Consider the following 17,294-nt stretch of genomic DNA (forward strand, 5'->3'; position numbering starts at 1 on the left):
TTTCTATTGTTACCACTTGGAGTTCATATTCTAATAAGGGAAACTGAAAATAAAACAAGTGACAAAGAACATATATACTGTGTCAGATACTTTGTGTACAATGGAGACAGGTAAAGCAAGGTGAGAAGGTCAGGGAGTACAACACGGTGGAGGCGGGGGTGGTACTAGTTTATATAGGGTGGTCAGGGAGCGCTTCTAGATAAGCTGGCATTACCCAGATGGGGTGAGCTATGCAGATGTCTCAGAGAAGAGTATTGCAGTCAGAGGCAACAGAAATGCAAAGGCACTGAGGCAGATTGTGTGCCTGGATGTTTGAGGAGCAGCAAAGAGACTGGTATAGCTAACAGTGTGAGGGAAGGGGGAAATAACGAAAGATGGGTTCTTACAGGTGCTGGGGTGAGACAATAGTATATCATGTAAAATAATGCCTTTTAAGACACAGTGATGACTTTTACCCTGAGAGAGATAGAAATTTACTCAGTGTCTCCATTTGACTGGCTGATAAATACATTACATTTAAGATGTTCAAAGCTCATCTCCTGATCTTCACCCTCCCCCAGATCTGCCTTTCCTGGATTCTTTTTCATTTCAGTTATCACAGCACTTTTAGTTGCTCTGGCTAAAATCTTGGGTTCACCCTGACTCTCTTCTTTCCTTCATATTCCACATACAGTCCATCAGCAAATCTTGTTGAATTTTATTCAAAATATATCCTGAATATAGCTATTGCACATTACAGCGACCACTACTAACCTGGGCAAATACAAAAATCTCTGATCAGGTCTCCCTGTTTCTTTCTTGTTCCCTGTAGAATTTATCCTCAACAAATTATCGAAAGGGCTATTCTTTTAAACAGTAAGGAAATCTTGAAAGGCTCTATCAGATACCCATCTTACTCAAAGTAGAAACCAAGGTCTTTAAATAGTTAAAAAGGTCCTACATGATACAACCCTTCCTCATACTACCGCACCTCATCACCTCGTCTTCTACTTTTCTTCCTTCTCTTGATTCTGTCTAGTGGCCTCTGGGATGTTCCTCCAATACCCTCGGCACCCTTCTACCTTATTGTCTGAAATGTCAGTTCTCTCACTTGATATGCACTTAAGTACCTCCCTAGTACCTTCAAGTATTTATTCAAATATCACCTTCCAGCCAGACGTTTACATGATAACCATATTTAAAAGAGGTTTTAAGCAGTCCTGATCCCACTTGTACTAAGCAGTTTGTTCCATAGTACTTACCACCTTCAACACAGCAAAGAAAATTTTTTGTTTCCTATCTTGTTCACTGCTGTATTTCAGATCCTTAGATCAGTACCACAAGGATCAGGCACATCTCAGGCTTTCAATAAAATTTTTTTGGAAAACATAGCATATAAATTTAGTGTACAGTAAGGTTTACTACACAATAAATTGCCAGGCCATAATTTGTATGTACTGATTCAATTAGTACATTTGTATATATTAATATATTTAATTTCCTTTTCTTAGTAAGTATGAGTGTCTTTGAATATATCACATTGAACCAACTTAAATTGCCCACATTTTTAGGTAGGTTAAAAATTGTTTGACTTTTGTCAGTTACATATGTTTCAACTTAATACTAATATTTCCTTGTATCATAAATGAATAGTATAGTGGAAAAAACTGAAAAAGTATTAAATTGCAAAGCTATCCATATAGTGTTAATCTCCAAATTACAGAACTTATAGACTTAAGGATGAGTGTCAAACTCCTAACATTTCTTACAAAGAAAAGTCACTATTAAAAATAATGTGTAAAAATATAGTATAGGAAATGGGGAAAAAAGGAAATTATTTGGGGTAGTATTTTATAACATCCTGAGGGATATTTTTGCCTTCACACCTCTCTAATTTTCCACATGTTTTTCAAAAAGAAGTGAAGAAGTTGGAGAGGGTTCAAACAACAACCAATGTAAGAACTAATATAATCAAAAATCTGGAAAATAGATTTACTCCAATGACTAACTGAAATGGAATTGCTTCCTATGAAGTGGAACAACCTGAGGGAAAAATAATAACTGATTTTAAATAGTCTTTAGATATATTTTAAAAATAGAGATGTCTATCATTTAATAAAGCATGCTACTATAATAAAGAGATATGAGATACACTGAAAGTGTATTTTTTTCTCACCTATCAATCCATATTTGAGAGGTTTAGCTCGACTTCACTGAATCTTTGAAGTCCCAGTTTCCTGTTGCTTTGCCATCCTCTAGGGCAGGAGTCAGCAAACTACAGCCTGAGAATCAAATTCTGCCTGGCACCTACTTTTGTAAATAAAATTCTACCGGACCTCAGCTACCCCCATTCATTTACATGTTATCTATGGTTGTTTTCACCCCATAATGGTAGAGTTGAGTAGTAGGACAGAGATGAGTAAAGCCTAAAATATGTACTATCTGGCCTTCTAGAGAAAAAGTTTCCTAACCTCCGTGATAGGGTGATATTCTTGTCTGTATGGCCAACACTAGTTCATGATCAAAGCACCCCATTCTAGGCTGTGGGAAGAAGGCAAAGGGCCAAGTAGTAAGCAGAGGTTTCGAGAGACCAACTTGAACTTGGACATATCACTTCTCATGTATCCTGTTGGCATACACGTAGTGGAGCTCAGCTGAAATATGTATGGTGGGTCTTTTACTGAAAGGAAAACGTTACATAGATACTGGAGAACAGTGAGTTGTTTCTGCCACCGCAATCTATGGCAAAAAGAGGGTTTGTAGGTAGAAATAAGGATGGAGAGAATAAGCCTCTTAAACAGCTGCACTCTTCACTGAATGTATGCATTTTTACAATGAGAAACAATTCACAAAGTAGAAGCCAGCTCTGTCCAGGAAATTTGCCTCCTCCTTACTTATTGCTGGTTAAATGTAATTCTCCCAGAGCCTAGTAATACTAATATTTTAAAGAGCAGATCATCAGCAGAGCATTTGTTTTCGGTGACTAGAGATAAACCCTTAGTCACTGTGGTGGTGACTTTAATATGGTATGGATGCTTCCCTTTCAGCCTATTCTGGTTACTCTATAGCACCTCAGTATAATTTCCAAGACAGTAGCTACAGATTCCATTGTTTGGGAGTATTTTTACTCAGCACACATATGCACACAAAAGCGAGGTATGTGCTCAAAAATCTTCAGTTAAGTTCAGTTCAGTCACTCACTTGTGTCTGACTCTTTGCTACCCCATGAATTGCAGCACGCCAGGCCTCCCTGTCCATCACCAGCTCCCGGAATTCAATCAGACTCACGTCCATCGAGTCAGTGATGCCATCCAGCCATCTCATCCTCTGTCATCCCCTTCTCCTCCGGCCCCCAATCCCTCCCAGCATCAGAGTCTTTTCCAGTGAGTCAACTCTTTGCATGAGGTGGCCAAAGTACTGGAGTTTCAGCTTTAGCATCATTCCGTCCAAAGAAATCCCAGGGCTGATCTCCTTCAGAATAGACTGGTTGGATCTCCTTGCAGTCCAAGGGACTCTAAAGAGTCTTCTTCAACACACAGTTCAAAAGCATCAATTCTTCAGCGCTCAGCTTTCTTCACAGTCCAACTCTCACATCCATACATGACCACTGGAAAAACCAAAGCCTTGCCTAGACGGACCTTTGTTGGTAAAGTAATGTCTCTGCTTTTCAATATGCTATCTAGGTTGGTCATAACTTTTCTTCCAAGGAGTAAGTGTCTTTTAATTTCATGGCTGCAGTCACCATCTGCAGTGATTTTGGAGCCCAGAAACTGTTTCCACTGTTTCCCCATCTATTTCCCATGAAGTGATGGGACTGGATGCCATGATCTTCGTTTTCTGAATGTTGAGCTTTAAGCCAACTTTTTCACTCTCCACTTTCACTTTCATCAAGAGGCTTTTTAGTTCCTCTTCACTTTCTGCCATAAAGGTTGTGTCATCTGCATATCTGAGGTTATTGATATTTCTCCCAGCAATCTTGATTCCAGCCTGTGCTTCTTCCAGCCCAGTGTTTTTCATGATGTACTCTGCATAGAAGTTAAATAAGTAGGGTGACAATATACAGCCTTGATGTACTCCTTTTCCTATTTGGAACCAGTCTGTTGTTCCATGTCCAGTTCTAACTGTTGCTTCCTGACCTGCATATAGGTTTCTCAAGAGGCAGATCAGGTGGTCTGGTATTCCCATCTCTTTCAGAATTTTCAACAGTTTATTGTGATCCACACAGGCTTTGGCCTTTGAGTCATTTATATTTCTGAATGCCTTATCATAACAAGTCTCCATATTACGAGCCTCAGGAAATTTGGAAATAGACTAATTAAATAGAATGAGGATCAGCAAATTGAGGTCCAAGGGATAAAACCAGCCCACTGCCAAATATTGTACATAAAGTTTTCATGTTAGATCCATGAATCAAGGCAAACTGGAAGTGGTCAAGCAGGAATGGCAAGAGTGAGCATCGACATTCTGGGAATCAGTGAACTAAATTGGACTGGAATGGGTGAATTTAACTCAGATGACCATTCAATCTACTACTGAGGGCAGGAATCCCTTAGAAGAAATGGAGTAGCCATCATAGTCAACAAAAGAGTCCAAAAGGCAGTACTTGGATGTGATCTCAAAAATGACAGAATGATCTTTGTTCATTTCCAAGGCAAATCATTCAATAACACAGTAATCCAAGTCTATGCCCTGACCAGTAACACTTAAGAAGCTGAAGTTGAATGGTTCTATGATGACCTACAAGACCTTTTAGAACTAATACCCAAAAAAGATGTCCTTTTCATTACAGAGGACTGGAATGCAAAAGTAGGAAGTCAGGTAACACCTGGAGTAACAGGCATTGGCCTTGGAGTACAGAATGAAGCAGGGCAAAGGCTAATAGAGTTTTGCCAAGAGAATGCACTAGTCATAGCAAATACCCTCTTCCAACAACACAAGAGAAGACTCTACATATGGACATCACCAGATGGCCAATACTGAAATCAGATTGATTATATTCTTTACAGCCAAAGATGGAGAAGCTCTATACAGTCAGCAAAAACAAGACAGGAAACTGACTATGGCTCAGATCATGAACTCCTTATTGCCAAATTCAAACTTAAATTGAAGAAAGTGGGGAAAACCACTAAACCATTCAGGTATGACCTCAAACAAATCCCTTATGATTATACAGTGGAAATGAGAAATAGATTTAAGGGACTAGATCTGATAGACTGAGTGTCTGATGAACTATGGACAGAGGTTTGTGACATTATACAGGAGACAGGGATCAAGACCATCCCCAGGAAAAAGAAATGTAGAAAAGCAAAATGGCTGTCTGAGGAGGCCTTACAAATAGCTGTGAAAAGAAGAGAAGTGAAAAGCAAAGGAGGAAAGGAAAGATATATCCATTTGAATGCAGAGTTCCAAAGAATAGCAAGGAGAGATAAGAAAGCCTTTCTCAGATATCAGTGCAAAGAAATAGAGGAAAATGATAGAATGGGAAAGACTAGAGATCACTTCAAGAAAATTAGAGATACCAAGGGAACGTTTCTTGCACAGATGGGCTCAATAAAGGACAGAAATGGTATAGACCTGACAGAAGCAGAAGATATTAAGAAGAAGTGGCAGGAATACACAGAAGAACTGTACAGAAAAGATCTTCATGACCGTTAATCATGATGGTGTGATCACTCACCTAGAGCCAGACATCCTAGAATGTGAAGTCAGGTGGGCCTTAGGAAGCATCAGTACAAACAAAGCTAGTGGAGGTGATGGAATTCCAGTTGAGCTATTTCAAATCCTGAAAGATGATGCTGTGAAAGTGCTGCACTCAATATGCCAGCAAATAAGGAGAACTCAGCAGTGGCCACAGGACTGGAAAAGGTCAGTTTTCATTCCAATCCCAAAGAAAGGCAATGCCAAAGAATGCTCAAACTACCGCACAATTACACTCATCTCACACACTAGTAAAGTAATGCTCAAAATTCTCTAAGCCAGGCTTGAGCAATACATGAACCGTGAACTTCCAGATGTTCAAGCTGGTTTTAGAAAAGGCAGAGGAACCAGAGATCAAATTGCCAACATCCACTGGATCATGGAAAAAGCAAGAGAGTTCCAGGAAAACATCTATTTCTGCTTTATTGACTATGCCAAAGCCTTTGACTGTGTGGATCACAGTAAACTGTGGAAAATTCTGAAAGAGATGGGAACACCAGACCACCTGACCTGCCTCTTGAGAAACCTATATGCAGGTCAGGAAGCAACAGTTAGAACTGGACATGGAACAACAGACTGGTTCCAAATAGGAAAAGGAGTACATCAAGGCTGTATATTGTCACCGTGCTTATTTAACTTCTATGCAGAGTACATCATAAGAAATGCTGGGCTGGAAGAAGCACAAGCTGGAATCAAGATTACTGGGAGAAATATCAATAACCTCAGATATGCAGATGACACCACCCTTACGACCGAACGTGAAGAACTAAAGAGCCTCTTGAAAAAAGTGAAAGAGAAAAAAAAAGAAAAAAGTGAAAGAGGAGAGTGAAAAAATTGGCTTAAAGCTCAACATTCAGAAAACGAAGATCATGGCATCCAGTCCCATCACTTCATGGGAAATAGATGGGGAAACAGTGGAAACAGTGTCAGACTTTATTTTGGGGGGCTCCAAAATCACTGCAGATGGTGACTGCAGCCATGAAATTAAAAGACACTTACTCCTTGGAAGAAAAGTTATGACCAACCTAGATAGCATATTGAAAAGCAGAGACATTACTTTACCAACAAAGGTCCGTCTAGTCAAGGCTATGGTTTTTCTAGCAGTCACGTATGGATATGAGAGTTGGACTATAAAGAAAGCTGTGCACTGAAGAATTGATGCTTTTGAACTGTGGTGTTGGAGAAGATTCTTGAGAGTCCCTTGGACTGCAAGGAGATCCAGCCAATCCATCCTACAGGAGATCAGTCCTGAGTGTTCATTTGAAGGACTGATGTTGAAGCTGAAACTCCAGTACTTTGGCCACCTGATGCAAAGATTTGACTCATTGGAAAAGACCCTGATGCTGGGAGGGATTAGGAGGAGGAGGAAAAGGGGATGACCGAGGATGAGATGGTTGGATGGCATCACCAACTCAATGGACATGAGTTTGGGTAGGCTCCGGGAGTTGGTGATCGACAGGGAGGCCTGGCGTGCTGCAGCTCATGGGGTTGCAAAGAGTTGGATACGACTGAGTGACTGAACTGAACTGAAAGTTTTAGAGAACATGGTTATTTATATTCATTTGTATATTGTCTATGACTACTTTTATGCTATTAAGGCAAAGTTGACTAGTTTAACAGAGACTGTGTGACCTATGAAGATCCTAAATTGTTTGTTATCTTTCCATAAATGAGAAAGTTTGCCAATTCCTAAACTACAGCATTCTGAGTATCCTTACTTTCATTTGAACTCAGAATTTTATTTAGAATAGCAAGATGTTCATTTTAGCATAAGCAAGACTTTCTTATCTCTATATATGTCCAAACCAAAGAGCTGATTTTCTTTTACATTTCTTGAATTTTTTCCTTGAACTTTCCTCAGAAGACAGAAAAGGTACTCACTTTATTTGGAAATATTTTCATATGAAGAATAAGTTTGATGTGGAAAGGGTAGACTTTTCCATAATGTTGCTGTATTAATTAGATATCCAGTTGGAAACCAAATAAATCTTGGCCCCCACCTCTGTTACTCTCAACATACAAAAATCACTTCTAGGTTGATTAGTGTTCTAAATGTGAGATGATGAAAACAAAAAAGAATGTTTTATTCATTTGGAATATGTTAAGATTTCTTAAACATGACATAAAGAGTGCTATGAAGGAAAAAATAATAATTTATTGGACTATATTAAAGCTAGAAACTTCTGACCAAAATCCAAACTGTAGTAATACCAACTGCTGGTGAGGATGTGGAGAATGGGAACTTTCATTCATTGATGATGGGAAGGCAAAGTGGTACAGTCCCTCTAGAAGACAATTTAGTGGTTACTTATAAAGCTAAATATACTTTTAGTACAGTGCAACAGTCATGCTCCTTGGTATTTATCCAAAGAAGCTGAAAGAAGTTTTAGCTCTACACAAAACCTGCACATGAATATTTATGACAGCTATATTCACAATTGCCAACACTTGGAAGCAGCCAAAATGTCCTTCAGTAGGTGAATGGATACATAAATATCTAAACGAGGAAATATTATTCAGTGTTAAAAAGAAATGAGCTATAAAGCCATGAAAACAAATGGAGGAAACTTAAACACATATTCCCAAGTGAAAGAAGCCAATCTGAAAGTTACACACTGCATGATTCCATCTATATAACATTTTGAAAGGACAAAACTGTGGAGTCAATGAAGAGGTCAGTGATCCCTTCAGGTTAAATATGCAGAACATAGAGAAGCTCTAGAGCAGTGAAAATACTCTGTATTATAATGATGGATATAGATCATTACACATTTATCCAAACCCATAAAATGTACACCAAGAGTGAATCCCAAGATAGAACTGTGGACTTTGGTAATAATATGTCAGTATAGGTTCATCAGTTGTAACAAAAGTACCACCCTGGTGGGAGATATTGATAATGAAGAAGGCTATTCATGTGTAGGAGCAGGATGTATATGGGAAATCTTTGTGCCTTTTCTTCAATTTTGCTATAATCCTTAAATGCTCTAAAAATATTTGTCTTAACAAAAATAAAGTGACACTTATTTTCATCAAAAGACAATCATTAAGCAAGTGAAAAAGAAAGCCACAGAGTAGGGAGAGATACATGTAATACATATATATGACATAGGACTCGTAGCTGAATAGATATACAGTGCTGCTGCTGCTGCTGCTGCTAAGTCATGTCAGTCATGTCCAACTCTGTGCGACCCCATAGACGGCAGCCCACTGGGGTCCTCTTGTCCCAGGCAAGAATACTGGAGTGGGTTGCCATTTCCTTCTCCAATAGATATACAATAAATTATATAAATTATATATGTATATATAATTTACATATATAATTATACATAAATTATAAAAATTAGCAAAACCAGTTAAAGTGGGCACTTTACTAAGGAGCAGTATAGTTTTCAATCTCATTTGTAATCAGGGAAATGCAAATCAAACTCACAATATGACATGTGGGCATATCTTCAGTAGCTTGAAAATGCCAACTGTTGACAAGGATGTGACGGAATTGAAATTCTAATACATCACTGATGACAGTATAAATTGTTACAACCATTTTGGGAAACAATTTATCATTAACTACTAAAGCTGAACATACACACACAACCTATTCTACTTTGGTGTCTGAAGAAGTGAAAGTTGCTCAGTCGTGTCCAACTCTTTGTGACCCCATGGACTATACTGTCCATGGAATTTTCCAGGCCAGAATATGGAAGTGGGTAGCCTTTCCCTTCTCCAGGAGATCCTCCCAACCCAAGGATTGAAGAGACCCCAGGTCTCCCACATTGCAGGCAGATTCTTTACCAGCTGAGCCACAAGGGAAGCCCAAGAAGTGGACTTCCCACTGGAGTGGGTAGCCTATCCCTTCTCCAGTGAATCTTTCCAACCCAGGAATCAAACTAGGGCCTCCTGCATTGCAGGCGGATTCTTTACCGAGCTATCAGGGATACCAAACAGGAAGACATAAATATTCTCATCAAAGTTATGTGCAAAAATATCCATAGCATGGCTGTTTGTAACAGGTAAAAACTAGAAATTACCAAAATGTTTATAGACAGTAGAAGATATATGCACACAATGGATTACTATTCAGCAACAAGAATAATGTACATGAATCTCATTTTAAAATGTTGAGTGAAAGACACAAAAGAATACGTATAGTTTATTTTATATACTGCTCAAAAATTGGCAACATTAATCTTAGAAGTCAAGAATAATACTTTGGAGAGTGTTCTGTGACTGCATATAGTTAGGACATTGTAGGAGTGGTTGAAATAGTGTCAAGTCACATACTTCCTGTTTTTACGTAATCTCTAATTTCAGTGATGCATTCTATTGATAGTTCTCAATTTGGGCAGTGGTTTCATGAGTTTGCTTACTTTATGAAAATTCATTAAGCTGCACATATACAGCTTGTGAATTTTTAAATATATGTATTAAACTTCAAAAAAAGTTTACCTAAGATAGAAAATTAAATAGATGCATATACATTCTTCTAACTCTAAAATCAGTGAAGGCCGTAAACCATGAATAATTTGAATGAAGTCAGAAGAGAATGCAGGCCCCTTCTCTAGGTCAGCTAAGGGAGTGTTTGTTAGACTTTCCTCCCTTCAATCATGACAAACATCTGCCTTTGTTCTATTTTATCATTTCCCCTAAAATTGCTTAATGAATCTGTACTAATAAGAGAAGGGGCATGAAAAAGGGAAGAAAAGGAAGAGTTTTAATAAATTTGGGAGAGTTAAGTTCTTTGCTTTACTCCCTGGATACTTTTTTATCTACTTTTCTCTCCTTAACACCCTTAATCCCACACTCCAACACCCTTAGCAATTATTGCTCAAGTTATTCTTGGTCATTTGTTTTTCCTGCTTTGATTCTAAATACAATGTAAGAGTACAGCTCTTCTTCAACTTGTGATGGGGTTACATCTAGATAATATCCAGATATTGAAAATCAAATTATAGGTTAGGTTCACTATACCTAACCTATTGAAAATAATAATTTAGCCTAGGCTGCTTTAAATGTGCTCAGAGTTGAGCAAAATTATCCAACACAAAACTCACTTTATAATAAAGTGTTGAATATTTTGTGTAATTTATTGAATTCTGTACTGAGAGTGAAAAACAGAATGGTTGTATGGGTACAGAGTGGTTTTAAATGAGTGGATTATGTACCCTCACCATAGCACAGATGATTGGGAGCCATAGCTTGCATCCACTACCCAGCATTACAAAAGCCATGTCTTACTGCATCTCACTAGCCAGAGAAAAGATCAAAATTCAAAATCTGAAGTATAGTTCCTACTGAATGTATATTGCTTTTGCATCATAGTAGTCAAAAACTCATTTAAGTCAAACCATAGTAAATCAGGGACCATCTGTACACACAAAATGTTTAATGATGGCCAATAGGGGTAAAGTAGGTAATAAACTAAGCAGAGCTGACTGTCATTTCATAACCATTTCCTGAAATGATCTTGAGCAGAATTTGTTGAGGGCTTATCAAACTCTTTTCAAAAGCCTCCATGTAGATCACTGAAGAATTTATAAGCTATCTATAGGCCTAGAACCCAAAGGAATCAAGTTTGAATTGAACTTCCTTTAAGCCTCAGTTGGGGTTTTAAAAAATGTTTCTCTCTTAACTTTCAAATCTAGAGATGAAAATAATGTTTCTTTCCAATGAGATGGTCTGTTTTAAACCATATACTACTCTACAAATTTACTACATTTACTGTTTATTTGTTGTGGAACAAGATAGCCACAAAACCATTTTTTAAAATAAAGTGGATGTTTCAAAATAAGCAGAGAAAGTGATTTCACTTATTACTGTTCTATAATTAATTTCATTTACAAACAAAAAAGTGTTAATCATGATAACTTAGATTTTAACATTTTTCTCTATGTCACCATGATTAGAGCCTTGTAAGATAAACAAATTATTGTGGACAAACAGAAATGTTTATATTGGGATTTTATGATAAAATTGAGAATGTAGTTTTAAATTATTGTTATAGGTATACATAGTAAGACATTTTAATAAATTCAGTAGTATCTTAATATTTCAACCAATACTGTGCATTATTCCTTTCATTTTTCTACACATTTTTTTGTGATGTGATGGTTGAAATACTCATTTCCTTGGATAAAATCAAAGAATTTTAGTCTGTCTACAGCCATACCATCCTGAATGCTTCCAACCTTATCTGATTTTGGAAGAATTTTAGTCTAAGGAAAGTGTCTTTTAGAGTCTCAGGATAGTTTCTGACATTCATTTTAGTAAGTTTAAAATTTAAATTTCTATCATGTTTCCCTTCATTAAATGTCCCAATGTATGTTTCATGTAGAACTAGATTCTCACTAGGTGAGATATTCATTCCACTCATGCATGCGTTTAAAAGGGAAAGAACAAGTCATGCGAAACATTCAGTAGCTAAAAATAAACTATGAAATTTATCCAAATGCTTAATAATACATTAAGTTAAACAGGAATTAGAAGGCATGTTACTGCTTGTCAAAACAAAACTTAATCCTCTGGTTTACTTATTCTTTAGCCATGGTTGAAATTCCAATTCTTTTTTATCTTTCAGTCTTTGAGAGAAGTTTGAAGTGAAGTCACTCAGTCGTGTCCGACTCTTTGCGACCCCATGGACTATAGCCTATCAGGCTCCTCCATCTACGGGATTTTCCAGGCAAGAGTACTGGAGTGGGTTGCCATTTCCTTCTCCAGGGGATCTTCCCTACCCAGGGATCGAACCTGGGTCTCCCACATTGTGGGCAGATGCTTTATCCTCTAAGCCACCATTTTTAGTAAAAGCCAAATAGGTACTCTCAGTCAGAGATATTCTCATTACATCTTTCAGGGACATTAATTTTTATTCTTTTCTACTTGAGTTATCACAATGTAAATTGGAGAGTGAAAAGTAAACACAGCAAGGGAAAAGAAAACTAATTAAGGGACAAAAGAGCAAAGGAGAGAACCCAGACACAATTTTTTTTAATAAGAAAAATAATAGAAAGCCAAAAGAAGACTCCAAGATTATATTGCTTTAATAGGATCTGGGAGTACTCACAGAACGGCAGACTAGGAAAAGAAAAAATATTGTGCTTACCTGTTAGAAGCAGGCAGTTTCTGGGAGCTGTCCAATGTACTAACATAAGCATCCCAGTCACTGCTTACCTCAATAGGAATTGATGTCTTCGTATTTCTCCCTTGAACCAAGGCGTCTCTGCACTCATCTTTTTAAGCTTTCTTTTAATACATCTTCAAAATGATTTTCTTAGGTGTTGTTTTGCCCCACCCTGTCTCTTAAAAATCTTTACATTGAATAATTAAATATAGCTATTGGCAAAAAAGAAAACTGAACTCTTCTATGTTAAAAAATATATATATATATATATATACATGAGATATATTTGAAATCAGTAAAATTTTATTTTAGTTATACCAAATTTATAATCTTTATTCACCTCAAAACAAACAAACAAACCCTCTCACAATGCAGTATAGTTTCTAGGCTTAAATCTTGCAGGGTGGTAATGAGGAAATGTAACCAGATAGAAGTGTAAAGATTATTCTTTGTTCAGGGATACCAATCAGCAATTTAAAGTTTGAAAGAATTCTCCGCGGAGGGTGAGCTGATCGAGCAATTAGTTTATCAAAAGGTGAATCGAAATTTTGAAAGGAGACTGAAGTTGTTTTGTTTGGGGGGAGGGTTTGCTTTCCTCCCACACAGGGATTATACAGTGAAGCACGCTGGGAGAAACACTCTGAGCTTCTCTTTTTCATGTTATTGCCATCATCACTTTTTGCCCTCTAAGTAAAATCCTTTACGTGGGTGGGGGATAAAGGTTAGGAAAGGAAAGTCAAGTATCTCAATTGTTAGATTGATTATAGCGAAACAGATTTTAGAAGCCAGGGTTCGTAAAGCGGCAGGAGAGCTGTTTACCTTGCAGTGGAAAGAGAAAGAGGACTCCAAGAGCGACTCTGGGGAATGCCCCCTCGCCCCTCCTACGATGCTTACTTAAGCTAATGGAAGATCTTGCCTTTCAGTAGCCGCTGCACTGGGATACCAGACAAACAGCTCCCCTCGACCCCTGGCAGACAGGGCCCCTCTTCTGGACATCATTAAAAGCACATGCACTTGTCTCACACCCATTGGCAGCAGAGGGTGGCAAGATTCGGAACTCCCACCCTGAAGCCAAGGAGAAGCCAGAGCGGTGGAAAACATCCTTGCTTTGAAAACCCAAAGCTAAATTAAAGAACTACATGAGACAAGGAGCTTGAAGAATATTAGTTGGCTGCGGGAGTGTCGAGACAAACAAAAAGCACAGCAGGTAAGAGCTGGAGGTTGTTGCCAAGAAGGAACTGTCCCAGGTGGCAGGGCGGAAAGGATCGCAGAATTGGAGGCCTATTCCTTTGAGTCTTTCCGGCGTTCTCAAGCTTGTCTTCTTCCATCAGTTTCGAAAGGAGGGACGTTGTCAGAGCCTTCCCTATCGGTGCAGCTAATCCTGTTATCAGCTTGGTTATACATATTAATGTCCCTGACCCTTCGGTGATGGTGACCCATCAGATTCAGGGCTGTTAGGAAGGCCGTCACCAGGCTTGCCCCTCCCTTCAATAAACCTATGAGACGCAGGGCCAAGCAGACGCGATGGCAGCCTTTCCCGAGAGCTGCGTGGACGCCACCGTCCTGGACTTCGTCGCAGACCTATCCCTAGCCTCCCCGGGGCACCCTCTCCTCTGCGACTTGACACCTAGGGTCCCCTATGGGAACCACCAGGACCTTGTGCTCCGAGACGGAAGACCCAGGAGTCTGGCGCGTTTTGAGGAAGAGGATCCAGAAGAAGAGGAGGGGGAAGGAGAAGAGGGGGAAAACGAGGAGGAAGAGGAGCACGGGAGAGGCGCCTCCCTACTGGGCCGCCCCAAGAGGAAAAGAGTGATCACCTACGCCCAGCGCCAAGCAGCCAACATCCGCGAGAGGAAGCGGATGTTCAACCTCAACGAGGCCTTCGATCAGCTGCGGAGGAAGGTGCCCACTTTCGCTTACGAGAAGAGGCTCTCCCGGATCGAGACTCTACGCCTGGCCATTGTCTACATCTCCTTCATGACCGAGCTCTTGGAGAGCTTGGAGAAGGAAAGAGACTGAGCCAGGGTCGGGTGGAAGTGTCTGCCCACTCCTTGCCTGGGCGCGCACGGGTTTGGGGTGTTTGAAGACCCAGCAGTGGGTGCGACGGAAAGGCCAGGAGGGGCCCTCCCAGACAGAACGGCTGGCCTTCGCAGGAGCTTGGTTCTGGATTATAACATGTCCACAGTCCTCGAGAGGCATGGAAGCCGTAGATTTAATATATATGCGGTCGCTGTCGATGGAGTATGGGGCAGGAGCCGGCGAGGCGAGTGAGGACGAGCTAAAACCGAGTTGGGGCAGTCGAGGCCCACGTCCCCAAGCAGCGTCTGTCGGGCGGGTGGGAAGCTAACCCTCCCCGCAGTCGGGAGACTTCGGGAGCGTCTGTGCAGTCCTAGCTTTTAACTTTTCTTTCTTTGTTTCTTCTTTAATATAACTATAAGGAGATATTCCTTTTTTTTTTTTTTGCCTCTAGAATCGGCGCTGAGCCATCCCAGGCAGGCGCTCCGCTCCGGCCCGTGCTCGTGGGGCGCGGGAAGGGGAGAGGGGCGGAGAGGGTGGTCCTAGTCCGGTGAGGAGTGAGGGTTACTGGGTCTTCTGAGAGGCCCAGGGCGCTCCGGCTCTCTCGTGCGGTCCTCTTAGTCTTGTCGAGAGGCAGAATGAAGGAAATGAGAAACCAGGAGACATTATTCCCCTCCCCTCGCCTCCTCTCCCTCCCCTTACCTTCCCCTCCGCTTAGGCTCTAAACAGCAACCCTGGTGTGGCCCCTCCCGGAGTAGGATGCTTGAACCGGGAGGGAACTGGGGACAGCTCCAGCTTACGCGCTGGGGGTGCAGCTGGGCTTACAAGGCGTCTCGGGCCCCCGGAGCCTTTACCACCTACAGTTGTTTCCCCTGGTCGCCTACGGGGGAAAAGGGCCGGGTCTTCCCAGGGGCAGCCCCACCAGAGCGCGCACTTTCAAATTTTTAGCTGTACGTAGGGAAAGATAGTTTTCATTCTAGTTGCATCTAGGGATAAGGGAGAGAAAACCTCAGAGGAGGAAATTCATTCTTCCACTTTGCCAAAAAGTGTGCGATGGAGATGAGTTTGAAGCAAGATCGTGCTGAGGGGCTCCCTCCAGTTTGGAAGGTCTGCCATTCCACAGTTCTTTTGTGCTAAGGAAGAACTTCTGCCAACAACTGAAACGGGGTTCTTAAGATAGCAGTAGGTAAGTGAGGAGAGGAATCAGAATGAGTAATCCCCATCTACTGTAAAGTGAATAAATCGTATTGTTCCAACACTATATTTTGCTCTCATCTCGCAAATCCTTGGGCGGATGTGCACAGACACACACAGGTCTCCCTATTAGCCTTTTAGAAACGTGTTTCATTTTATTAAGAAGTAATATATACTCATCCTAAAAAGTTTAGAAAATTAAAATTTAAGAATAAATTTAAATCACTTCATGTTACCACATAGCGTTTTAATCTATTTCTTTTAGTCTTTTTTATACAGATATAAATTCAATGTGTTAAACAAATTTGGGATACTTTTGGAATTTGTCCACTCAGCATTATAGAATGAGCACTCTTTCCTTGACTTTAAGTATTACTCAAATGTAATTTTGATCACTGTATTTTATTATTATATCCATGTATCACAACTTCACTCCAGTACTTACAAGTGGATGGCTATTTTCTCTTTTAAAAAATAAATGATGATGCAAGAGCACTCTTATAAATATTTTCTGTGCCTATGATAATTTCCTGATACTAAGTAACTAGAAGTGAAACTTCTGTACCAAGTGAACATTCAACTTTGTAGCTAAAGGCCAGATTGCCTTCCGAGCAGATCTGCCAGTTCACATACCCTCCCATCAGCATTATAGGCATTTGCTTGTCCTGGAAATTAAAAGTTTTCCTAGTTCTTCTATCTATGGGAAATGAATTAGTTCTGAAATGACCACTTTCCCAAAGATGATTTCTTTTTTTGAATATTGTTTCTACCTCTACCATAAGAATATTAGGATAAATACGTAAAGGAAAAAATGTAACCAACTAAACCAAACAACAAAACCAGGGAGTGTTTTGTTTTTTTTTTTTCCGCTCTAGCACTTTTAATAAAATAAACTGAAATTTGGACAGTGACCCCTATATTAGTTTTATAAAATAAAATTACTCATTTTCTCTTTTTCTAGATAACTTTTTGGCTACTAGAACTAGCATACCTGTATTTTTAAAGATAAATTTAAAATTGCTCAATTCAGTATGTCAAAAGTAAATGTATCTCAACTCATCATCAAACTGTACTCAGCTTCCCAACTTCTTATGTAGTGCTAGTGGCTCCATCAAGCCCTCATTTATCCAGTTATTTATTTATTCAATTTACAAAGTGTGTTGACATTTTACATATAGGGTGAACGTGTTCAAAATCGAAAGGGTTTACAGAAGTTCTGTTCCTTCTCCCACCTAAAGTTCTCCTGACAACTAAACATCATTAAAAAAAAAAATCTGCAAGTGATAAACAA

The 17,294-nt window shown here is 39.6% G+C and overlaps 1 protein-coding gene across 1 annotated transcript; it reads left to right on the plus strand.

Moving 5' to 3' along the window:
• Positions 1-13,733: 13,733 nt before the first annotated feature.
• Positions 13,734-16,762, plus strand: FERD3L (Fer3 like bHLH transcription factor). The gene has a single exon (XM_027539972.1). The coding sequence runs from the start codon at positions 14,318-14,320 to the stop codon at positions 14,810-14,812; it is 495 nt and encodes a 164-aa protein (XP_027395773.1). The 5' UTR covers positions 13,734-14,317; the 3' UTR covers positions 14,813-16,762.
• Positions 16,763-17,294: the final 532 nt, after the last annotated feature.

This window comes from Bos indicus x Bos taurus, chromosome 4 (genome assembly GCF_003369695.1).
Source record: "Bos indicus x Bos taurus breed Angus x Brahman F1 hybrid chromosome 4, Bos_hybrid_MaternalHap_v2.0, whole genome shotgun sequence".
NCBI lineage: Eukaryota > Metazoa > Chordata > Mammalia > Artiodactyla > Bovidae > Bos > Bos indicus x Bos taurus.

Bases quoted from the DNA above. Each gene is read 5' to 3' on its own strand.
- FERD3L (XM_027539972.1), top strand. From the start codon at position 14,318: ATGGCAGCCTTTCCCGAGAGCTGCGTGGACGCCACCGTCCTGGACTTC.